Source organism: Molothrus aeneus, chromosome 4 (assembly GCF_037042795.1).
Source record: "Molothrus aeneus isolate 106 chromosome 4, BPBGC_Maene_1.0, whole genome shotgun sequence".
NCBI classification, from domain to species: Eukaryota; Metazoa; Chordata; class Aves; order Passeriformes; family Icteridae; genus Molothrus; species Molothrus aeneus.
The window spans coordinates 41,482,954-41,495,284 of record NC_089649.1 but is presented as its reverse complement, the minus strand read 5'-3'; the positions used below and the strand labels follow the sequence as shown (position 1 = coordinate 41,495,284).

Here is a 12,331-nt window from a genome sequence, read left to right as displayed (position 1 = left end):
TTTCAACAGTAAATCTCCAGTATACTACTAAGCAGAATTTTTATGCATTTTCTGCCACTGAGCTAAAATGCTGATTACATTAGAGATCTAACAAATGTTGTAGCTTATCATCCTTACTATCTCTGCTTCTCCAAACAAAATGAAATCTAAAATTAAATTTAAAAAGAAAAATCACAATTCATTCAAATCTTAGTAATGGGCTGGAAAAGAAGCATGTTTAGTTTTGAATGAGCTACAGTGAAATGTTAAATACCTCAGTTGTTTCAGGAACTCAACATCGGAGCTGCTGTTAATGAGCTTGATGAACTCCTCATAAGAAGGAGCATATGTGTAGTCTTTCTTCTGATGCTCATTCATCTGTTCTCTGTACTCCAGCTGGCTGAGTAGCATCCGGTTAATGTAATCTGGATCACTCAGCAGTTCCACCACTGGTTTCAGTACTGGAGAGAAAAAATATTTTAAAACAAAATCCTTATGTTGAAAAATAACTGCTGTATTGCAAATGAAAACTGCAGATAAAAGGCAGAAATAAATATCCAAGTTTATAGACATCAAAAAATCCAAAACCAGCCTTCTGGACAACACAGTGCATTTGAGATTGCATATACTTTCTTGATAAAACTGGTTATTTTATTAGAGAAATTGATGAACGTTGACAAAGCTGAGCTCTATTTGGAAAATTCCAAGTGTTTTCATTCTTTATGCTGTGTGTTCTGAAGGCTACGACATTATAGCCAGTATAAATGAAAGTAAACTGAATTGTGTAATATACTTGGGACTTCATAATTTCTGAGTTTGACAGTGACATAAAAAATTCATACTGTATTCATAAAGTGTAGCTGAAAAAACAAAGTAGAAATCCCTCAATTTAAAAAAACACACTGCATAAATCAAAGTATATAAATATAATATAATGATTCAGTTATAGGATCCACAGATTCAAGGATGTGTTTATTCATCTGAATGTAATATAAAAAGTCAGAAATATTCATATAATCCCTATAAATAATGTCAAGAAAAGCTTCAAAGGTATTCCTCTATGAAAAAAACAGAATGAGAAAGGACAAATTGCATTTCATCCCGAAATGTGATAAACAGCCTGGCATCAGATCATGAGAGGTAAGTAAGTATATACTTGATTTCATGAATATAGTGTCTTACTGCCTATCACAGAAATTAAACTCCAGAATGTAAAAGCAGAGCATCAATACTTATACATGATAAACTTTGTAATTGCTACTATGGTACATGTACAAATGGTTAATCATCTCTTATCTTTGATCTACCTTTTGTTGCAAGTATTTCTGCAAGGACTATGCGCAAGCTGACAGACTGGACATCCTTTGAGGGTAGGAGACAATACACCAGAACTTGAGAACATTTTTGCAGATATCTTACTTCTTCATCAGAGCTCCTCAAGCATGAGTGCAGCAAAAAAGGTCTTGGTGGATCTTCCTGCCTAGAGAGAGAATAATAAAGAGGAGAAAGCTTACATACACTTGTATCAGAAGTCACCTAAGATCATCAGTTGCTAATTGATAAAATGCTGCAGCATGAACACTAGGTGGGAGCTGTGCTGAACATGCACAGCAACATGCTGCTGGGTGAGTAAGCCCATGATGCACACTGTGCTGTTTGCAGACTTCTCACAAACAAGTTTTTGGATGACAGCTCTGAAAGAAACAGGGAGCAAATCTCCCTCACCTGGATTCTTTGCCCAAATACTATCTAGTTTATCTCCTTGCAGGTGCCAACGGTTTTCTGGACTTTTCAGAATATGTTTGACTGAACTCCTTAGTGCAGGTCACAGCTGTACCTTTTCTTTATACAAAAACAGCTGCAGAAGCAGAGACAAGGTATCCTAGCAGTTCATTTATGGCCACGTGCCTCATATGCTCCAATCCATTTTAACAACAATGTGACCAGTGGTTCCAGACAGACAGACACAGTGTCACTGGAGAGGCACCACAGTAACCTACAAAGGCACCCTAGACTGATTATCAGTAGAAGGCTCTAAGGTGCTACAAAGGCTTGTATCTATCATGTCTCATATCAGTACCTGCTCCTATTTTCCATAACATCTGCTTTCTTCCCAGAGCTGGAGGCTGCCAACCTGGCTAGGTTAGGTTGCTGTCCTAGTCAACTGACTGCTAATCACAGAGCTGCTCTATTGGCTGTGTTTGTGGAAAAAGTGACCAAGAACTGTATACAGTCAAACCAAATGTTTTCAGTCAGACACCACTATAAGGCCAATAGTGACAGGCAGGATTATAAAATAACTAATTTTTGCTAGTCAGTGCAGGAGTATGAAAATATGTTGGAATAGTAACAATAACTCTGATTTTCTTCTAGTAATACAATAATTTGTCTTAAGAAGACTAAAAATAGTTTTACAAATAATTTTCAGAAAAACAAATGTAAAGATGACATTTGGGTTTGATTTGACTAATGCCTTTAACTGAATCACAAATCAAATGCTTTGTTTGCAAACACAGATCATGAAAGGTGTTTCAATTGTTATAGGTAAGACAAATTTCAAAACAAGTCCCTTGGAACATCTTGGATATAAATACTCTTTTCTGAGGAGTAGTGGTTTATGAAGATGATGTGTAATCTTCATTATCAACCAGTCCAGGTGGTGCAGCTGACTGAGCTCAAAGCTGTTTATCTTGCTCTGGTAGGATCTTTTCTCAGTGGCAGCTGAATGCATAGCTATTTTCCTCAGTGCATTTCTACTTTTCTTTCCTACTCCAGACATATCCTGAAGTCTCCTCTACACCACATCAAACATCCCCTGTCATGTTCTCCCTTAAAGGCACTCATTATTTATCCAAACCCAGACAAGTCCCAGGCAGATTACTGACAGAAAGTCTGGGTCATTTACCTACAGCCATCTCTTACTGTGGAAGTAAAGTCTTCCAGACAGTGCACCTAAAGTCAGCCATTTAGAAACACAGCCAGGAGCGTATGCAAAATGCTGGCAAACAGGTGACTCACAGGGAACATAGAATAGTTAAGGTTAAAAAAGCCCTTCTAGATCATCAAGTCCACCATTAAACCATGTCCTTAAGTATCACACCTACATGGATTTTTAACACTTCCCAGGACAGTAATTTTATCACTTCCCTGGACAGCCTGTTTCAATGCTTGACCATCTTTTCAGTGAATAAATTTTTCCTAATAATGTTAACTTCCCCTGGCACAGCTTGAGACCATTACCTCTTACCCTGTTGCTTGTTACCTGGGAAAGGACACAGACCCCCACGTGGCTACAACCTGCTTTAAGGCAGTTCTCTCAGTAGGGAGCAATAAGAGCCTCCTCTTCTCCAGAGGACTCTCACTAAACACCCCCAGCTCCCTTGGCCACTCCTCATAAGGCTGGTCCTCTAGACCCTTTCTCCAGCTTTGTTGCCCTCCTCTGGACATGCTCCAGCGCTTCCATGCCTTTCTTGCAGTGAAGGACCCAAAACTAAACCCAGGATTCAAGATACAGCCTCACCAGTGCCAAGTACAAGAACTATCCCTGGAAATGATTCCTGTGTATTAACAGCCACAATACAGAGGTAAAACTAAATGCAAATGGTGACTGCTTTTTGGCCTGTGAACAAACCCCATCTATTTTGGACACCTTATTTCTGAGACATCTTGCACAGTGATTAGATCAAGAGATACTTTCATAGCACGTGAAAAGCATAAAACAGAGCCGTAATGCACAGAAAGTTTCATTGAACTGAGATTAGTCTTCTTTGTCTTCAATATCTATCTACAAGTCCCTTGAGGAATGCCAGTCTGTTTAGGACTGCAAACACACTGGAGCATTAACTGTACCTATAGTATGACCCATGCAAGAGAACTGTCTCCCTACTGCAAAAATTTATTCCCAGTCAAGAGCCAACACATACAGCTTTGCTGAGCTGGACCCATGCCAGGATTTTTCTGCCACACAGTCAGGAGAACACAAATGGAAAATGGAACAGAATAAACAAGCACTTAGGCAAATATTTGGTTCTTACCCTTCTAATTTGTCTAATGTGTTCCTGCCTACAGGAATGCAAGGGGGGAGCAGAGTTGCCTACTCTCTAGTTTACAGGCTGCTTAAGAATATCTTCATTTTTTCCTGGCATTGTCTCCATTACCTAAGAAGATATGACTCTCTAGAACAGGTTTTCCTAGCCAAACTGTACATACATGTGATCTAAAAAGCAAAAGGGAAGATATTTATGAAAATAGAGAAACAAAGTCTTCAGGAAATTCAACTCTAAACAAGCCTTGCCTGTCAGTGCCAAACAGTTCGGTCAACCAATCCTGCAGCATTCATCACTGTTGGGCAAGAGAAATAAAAGGAAGACTGAAAGCAGGAGAGGAAGCTTGGGGGGAAGCTGAACAGCTACAGAATAAATCAATATGACAGTGATAAATCAGACAAGACAAAACATACTGGTTTATATCCTCCTTTGTATGTATACAGGAAGCATTACAGTTCTATTTGTCTCAATATTACCATTGATGAGCTTCAGGGAAATACTGTGTGTCAACTAAAGGTCTGGCCAGTAAACAGCTGCCCTTTTAACCCAGGCTTCCCCGTCACTGAGACACATTTAAAAAGAGAGCAGTGAGCAATCAGAGAAGTGTTAACACACCACTGCTCAGCTACCAAACCATGTCTGTTTACTACCTTGGAGCATGAGCTAAGATGTCCTGATCAGGCATATTCTTAAGGCTTGATGTAAAACCTAGATCTTCAATTCTGTGAGAATGTGGCACTGTTCATTTTGCAGAGACCAACAGGAAAAGCACAAATGTAAGTGCAATCCGTATACATGTACACAAAGCAGAGTGCTGCTACATCTCTCCAGTGTCAATAAAGCTATTAAGCACTATTAAATAAACCAAATAGTAACAGAGACATTATTTCTTTTCCTAATTCTGAACATGTATTACTAGCACTGTGTGGTTGGATTTTCCAAACAAACAGTCCCTTAGTAATCACAGAAAACTGAACAAAAACTGTATGCAGATATTTTTAGACAGAGCTTTAAAAGCCCAGTCAATTAGCCATAAATTCTGAGCACAACTGTGTGCAGTGAACTAATATAAATGTGACACTCTAGAAAATAGTTCCAAAACAGGCATGATACAAGCTCTGTAAACCAGGCTTCATTAATCTTCTTTAGACAATATTCGAATAATGGCAAGTGGCAACTTAATTCATTTGTGTCTTCTTGAACAATTAAGACTGAAGCAATAGTGACAATAGTCATCTGTCAAGATGCAGGTGACTTTTTTAAAACAGTCGACAGAACATATGCTCTATACAGCATTCTTACAGATCATACCCATTTTTCTCCCCTATGAGCTACAAAGCCAGCCTTAACCTTGCCCAAATTCCTTTTCTATAATTTTATGAAAAGCCTTCCCTGAATTTTCAACACTATCCAATACTTTTATATAGTGCCAGAAAGCAAAGGGATTTCCTTCAGTTGCACCTCAAAGCACTGGAAGATCAGCAGCAGAGTACAAATACAGATGAATAGATAGGACCTGCCAAAGTGAATTCCTTTGTACCAGGTCTGTTCCAAGCTGTACTTTTCTTTGGGAACAAAGTGGCACCTACTGTAACCATCCTCTGCTCGGAGGTGGCTTTGTACATTTACTGCCTGTGTATCCCACTGACTGTCAGCAGGGTTAAGACTTTGCTCCTTACTGCTGTGAGCCTACAGTTCATCCAGCACTTTATAAAGGAAAGCAGAAGACCAGATTTGCTGCAGTATTCCTGAAGAGAAGCACTTAAAACATTACCAGGGTTATAGAAGTATCATCATTTCCTGCCCATACTATAAGTAAGCAACTCTGAGCCAATATCAACACCTTTTTAACAACAATACCTCATTTCTCAGGAATGCAGGACCTACGGCCACTTCATAAGACCAGACTATCAGCTGGAATTCCAGGTTTCCCAATACAGCAACCTCATGGAAATCTTTTTTCCCCAAGAATCTACTCTAGATATCCATATTTTTGACAAGGACCATCTGGTAACCGTCTGACTCAGGAGTATTAAAACCTGGTATTTGTAGTTGGATGCATGAACCTGACACAAAGCATCTTTGACAAACGTAAGTCAGTTTGCTTTGAAATTAAGGCAGGAAGCAAATTTACACACACACATACCCTCCCCCCTAAAAAAAACCCATGCACCCAAAAAAACAGCCAACCAACCCAAAAAAAAACCCCAAAGAAAAACACCAAACAAAAAAAAACCCCTCAAACAACAAAACCATGAAAAAAACTAACATTTCCTCTACAGGAAATTACTTAAGGGATAGATGGATAACAGAGTGTTTCCTTCAGCCTTGATATTTCTTTATTTAGTTTTTCAAGAGATAGCCTTGCAGAGCTCTATTTAAGTCTCAATCAGTACAATTGTGAGCAGAAAGCACGTGCAACTCTAAATAAGTGTCATCAGTATTTTCAACATTCACCATGCATTTTCATTAAACAGACTCTGAGAACCACCAGAGCCACAAGCAGGCTGCATCTCTTCACCTGTATCACCCTCAGAGCTGTAAGCTTCTTGACAATGCAGCAAAGTAAAAACTGCTTGATCTATACAAGTTTTCTAAGACATAAAACAAACAAAACTTTAGACCTTTACAAGCCAGTACAACATACTAGAAAAAAGTATGTACTTAAAAAAAAAAAGCAATGAAAAGAATATCACATAAACCTCAGAAAGCACAAAAAATAGAAACAGCAGACAAAACCAAACCCAAAATTTCCAGAGCTGCTATTTTATCAAGATAAATCAGCAATTCTCATAAATCATTTCAACTAATGTTTATGGCACATAAAACCTCTCATTTATACATGCCACAGTTACCTCTTTCAGGAAAAAGCCATATTAGTAACAGAGGCAAAGAACTTATGAATGGCTTACAAATTGTGGTATGACCACATCAGCACTAGGATGTCTTAATGCTTATTACAGTATCAAGGTTATACTCAAGCATTAACAGGAAACCTAACTTCCCACACTGAAGCATGAAAACAAATGGTGAGCTTTAGACCTGGTGCTAGCTATGGGCTGAATTTAATAATATGCTCAGGCCTTGGTTTTTCATGACTAATTTGCTCTCAGCACTTTCATACACCGCTGTTCCCATTGCAACAAATCTCTACAGCTTCATACTAATCCCCTCGATACACCTTTCCAGAGGCTGACTGTGGTAACCAGCTCTTAGCATTTCTAGTTTCTGGCAAATGGAATTATCAAAGAAAAACAAGACTTGTGGGAGGCATTTAGTTGCCAGATAACTTGGATCTATAGAATTAACCAAGTTAAATCTCAAGTGTTATAAGTCCCTTTGTATCAGTCTGCTCTTAATCAGTTTGTGGTGACATCGCCTTCTTTTTCTTTTTCACTATCTTATCACAATACACATTGCAATCACAAAAATATTGAAGTTATATACCCTATACATGCCAAGGTATTCACCTGGGCACAGAAAATTAAGAGTTATTTTCTCCCCTTACCCTGTCTGTAATAACAGAAAACAAAAGGAATATTATCAAAATGTGTATGATACAATCTTTAATCCCAAAACAGCTTACCATACTGATCACTTAAGCAGCGATTTCCCCACAGTTTCCAAGAGCATTGAGCTCTTAACTATATGTTCTGAATCAGCACTGGTAGCAGCCTGCAGACCCCAAGCATTCATTTTGCTAAGTCATAACTTAAGCTGCAAGTCTGGGCACAAAAACAAAAACACTTCAGCATATATCAACAGATGCTGTGTAGTAGACAACTGGTCAGAAGCAGCCTGTGATACCCCATATTCATGTTTGCAGAAACCAATTTTTCCTCTATCTCTGGGGTCAAAAGTGCCCCAGCTGTATGTTAAAGACTGAGAACACTCAAAACCAAAATATATAGGGGAAAAAAAATAAAATAATAATAGTAATAAAAATAAAACCAGTGTCATCTGACCTCTTCTTGCTGTTGTTTGTTCAAAAATCACTGCTTGTCAGGAAGGATTAACTACCTTCCAATCCCACTTGCCTACTCTGCTGTTTTTTCTTAGGTTATTTTCTTCCTAATGGATGGTATTGGACCATTGGACCAAATATTTTTTGATTGGTGCTGAACATAGGTTAATAATACAAAGATGGCTTTGCTATTGCTGAGCAGCACTTGGACAGCATCAAGGCCCTTTTCTGCTTCTTGAATCACCCCACTGCTGGGGGTGCACAAGGAGTTGGAAAGAGACAGCCAGGACAGGTGACTCCAGCTGACCAAAGGGATATTCCAGGCCCTGTGGCATCATGCTCAGTGTGTAAAGCTGGGGAAAAAGGAGGAAAGGGGGGATGTTTGGAGTGATGGTGTTGGCCTCCCCAAGTCACTATTACATGTGATGAGGCCCCACTCTCCTGGAGATGGCTGAACACCTGCCTGCCCATGGAAAGTGGTGAATGAATTACTTGTTTTGCTCTGTGTGCAGCTTTTGTTTTACCCATTAAACTGTCTTTATCTCAACCCACAAGTTTTCTCAATTTTAACCCATAAGTTCCGGCACTTTTCCAAATCTCTCTGAGCATGCTGGTGAGGCAGTGAGTGAGTGGCTTGTGTGGGACTATTGCTGGCTGAGGTTAAACCAGGATACCTACTTATATAATGCAGGCAAATCTTATTTTACCTATGCTGCACCCAGCAAAAAATAGGGGTTTACTTATCAAATGTTAATAGTTCTGTAACTATTTAGAGCAGGTATTCTCAGCCCAAAGAAAGGGCAAGGGAACTCCCTTTCACGTGGACAGCTTCACAGAAAGACACTACTTCTCTGCATCTTGCTTAAGTCCTTCTGGTACTGACTGAGCATTTCATCCAGAAGAATAGCTGCTTCTAGCTTTCAACAAATATATCATGCTACCAGAGGGAGACTAAATTCCTGGGGGCAGATAATTTCAGCCCCTGAAAAACACACTGCCACCACAGACAACACTGCACCCACATACCAACATGACCATTTCCATCATTATACACCACCTTACTGAGCTCACAGTCCATCCTTGATTGCATAAAATGGTATTGCCAGTATTCAGCTTACTTATATTCTAGTTAAAGTAACCAAGAAAGACTTCTTAACAAGATATGAGGAATGAAGGAATAAAAGGTGCTATGAAACATGAATGGCTGAACACTAACCTCTTTACCCTTGCAGGATGCACTTGGCTAATCCTGTTATAAATGTGCTCCTGATCCTGCACATATGGGAAAAGAGCAGTGGCTTCTAAAAATAAATCCAGGTCTGACTTTTTCTCCATATCTCAAACTCATAAGCTAGCTAATGCTGGACACAGGAAACTATCATATTCCATTTCTATACACCAAGCCAATACTAGAAATTAAATGGTTTCCTATCTAAATTATTCAAAATGCCACAAATTTCCTCAGTGAAAAGTGACAGTTTCCTTTGAAATCCCAACTGAACCTCAAAGTACACCCCACTGACACATACAGGATAAAAAATTTGGGAACTGTCTTGCCTACAGCTTGCATTGCTCTGTGTCACTCCAGACAGTTCTGCCCATGGCTAGAAGTGTCTCTGCCCTTATTTCACTATGAAGATGCATGTGGCATACACAGGAAAGACAGCTGCTGTTAGGGAAAGCCAGGGAATAGAATAAAGAAATGGAAACAGACCTAACACTACAAGGTTCCTTTCTCCCAGTGCCCTGTCTCCAACCAGTCACCATGGAAATGGCCTCTCCTCTTATCAAAGAGTCATAAAATGGTTTGGGTTGGAAGAGGCTTAAAGTTCATCTAGGCCAACCCTAGGCCATGGACAGGGACACCTTCCACAAGACCAAGTTGCTCCAAAGTCCCATCCAAACTGGCCTTGACCCATGCTTTGAAGGGAGACAAGGTCTGCCAGCACTTTTCTTCATTTCTGGCCTCTGCTGGCTATTTACCTTGAGCTGTTTATAACTAAGTGAATTTTTGAGATGGTTTAAGATAAGCCAGATGAAAAGCAGGAGCAAAAAAAAAGACTGTAGCACCCTTCATCATTCTGAAGGGCCTCAGCCTATTTTCATCCCCTCAGACATCCTGGTTAATCACAGATTGAAGTTCATCAGTGAAAGAAGAAAAGTAAAGAATTTTTGTGTCCAACATGCACCTAGTCACAAAACACATGAACTTCATTCTGAAAAAACAAGACATCTGTCCTCCTGGGCATGGATGACTCCATTCTGCTGTGCTAGTGGATTATCTCTTATATAGGAAAACCAAGACAAAGTGGCTCAGGTGGCACCCCCTCCATAGACAGTATTAGAGGTATTTAAAACTTCATAAGCTGCCACACAATGGACAAAATGCACTTTGCCATCATGCTGCAGTATAAACTCAGTGGCAAGAAATGATGGAGCACACCAAGAGGTATCACAACAGGAAAGATACCTCTCTCTAATTACAGCCTCTGTTCCACTATATTTATCATCCAAAACTGGATTCATTATGAGATACAGAAGGAAATGTGAATGCCAATTTACATTTATTACTGTCTTCAAAACATTAACAGAAAGCAAAGCAGATCAAGAAGATCTGCGTTCCCTACCTTAGGAAGACAAATTTTTGTGTTTGAACTGTGGCAATTCAACTGTGATTCAACCCAGTAGACAGTTGAACACCACACAGATTTTCACTCACTCCCTCACCCTCCCACAGTGAGATGAGGGAGAGAATAGGAAAAAAAGGTAAAATTCCTGACTTTGGGGTGACCTAATTGCAGCCTTCAGGTACCTGAAGGTAGCCAAAAAGAAAGGTGAAGAGAGATCGCTTACAAGAGCCTGTAGTGACAGGACAAGGGGCAATGGCTCCAAACTGAGAGGAGGCTTAGATTAGATATTAGGTAGAAATCCTTCCCAGTGAGGGTGCTGAGGCACTGGAACAGGTTTCAGAGACAATGTCCCATCCCTGGAACTGCTTAAGGCCAGGTTGGATGGGGCATTGAGCAATCTGGTCTAATGAAAGGTGCCCCTTCCCACAGCAGGGGTTTGGAACTAGATGACCTTTAACGTCTCTTCCAATCCAAACCATTCTCTGACTTGAGACTAAGAGAGTTTAATAGAACAGAAAAGGCAGGGAAATTAATAATAATGATGATAATAATAATAGAATTAGAATATATCAACCAAGTGATGTACAATGCAAATGCTCAACACCTGCTGGCTGATGCCCAGCCAGTTCCCAAGCAATATCTCCCAGACAGCTTTTCACCTAATTTATATACTCAACATGACACTATATGGTATGGAATATCCATCCCTTCGGCCAGTTGGGGTCTGCTGTCCTGACTATGTCACTGCCCAGCTTCTTCTGTTACCCACCCCCTCAGCTTCCTCACTGGCAGGGCAGTATGAGAAGCTAAAGTCCTTGACATAGCACAACACTGCTTAGGAACAACTAGAACACCAGTGTTATCAACGTTATTCTCAACCTAAGTCCATAATACAGCACCATATCAGCTACTAGGACGAAAATTAACTCTATCCCAGTTGAAAATCAGGACAATACAGAAAATAATTAAAGGCTTCCAAGCTTGAAGTAGCATACTTTTTAGTTCTGAGTCTATAGCTTAAAATGTCAGCAGGTTCTAGCACAGTAAACTCCACAGCAGTAGGCAATTTGTACAAAATTCAAATTCTTGTTAAAACTACAAATTCTCAAATAGAAAACACTATCCGAATATTGCTGTGCTTTCAGGTTTATTATATGCATGCTCACATCACTCAGCAGCACAAATTCCACCTGTAGTGTATGAACACAATGTCACCTTTCTGCTGACTTGGCCTGTACATAGTGTTTAAGCTGTCTCTCCATCTGCTAAGAAATGGTGAGCCCTGTGCAATATCCATGCAGCTCCCTGGACTTTCTGAACAAGTTTGGATGAGCAGCATGAGGAAATTCTAGTGCTTTACAACTGGCATCATGCAGCATCATGTTGCTAATCTGTCAAGCACATTAAAACCAGACTTTCTCCTTGTGAATTCACAGCCTTGCAGTCTGCAAAAAACAGTCACTAAGCCCAGTTCCAGCCTCTATAAATTGTTCAGTTAGAGCTGTTGGGTTGGTTTGTTTGGCTTTTTTCTAACCTGCTATTACACTAAATCTTGATAGGACTTTTTTTTCATTCCCATACTAATGCAGTTTTATCCAGAGTTAAAGTGCATTTACTACTTCCAAGTGAAAAGTTAACAGGAAAATAATCAAAAGAATTTTAGTTCTACATGGTGGAAATAACAATCCAACAAAGACCAGATGAAGTGGTCA

General features: G+C 39.7%; 1 protein-coding gene across 1 annotated transcript in view; it reads right to left on the bottom strand.

The window, feature by feature from the left end:
- Nucleotides 1-12,331, bottom strand: part of SNX25 (sorting nexin 25) — an 83,231-nt gene that overhangs the window by 49,609 nt on the left and 21,291 nt on the right. The window contains exons 4-5 of the mRNA XM_066548332.1: nucleotides 1,287-1,459; nucleotides 254-440 (exon numbers count right to left, since the gene is read on the bottom strand). Of these exons, the coding sequence (XP_066404429.1) occupies nucleotides 254-440; nucleotides 1,287-1,459 (360 nt within the window). The remainder of the gene's footprint in view (nucleotides 1-253; nucleotides 441-1,286; nucleotides 1,460-12,331) is intronic.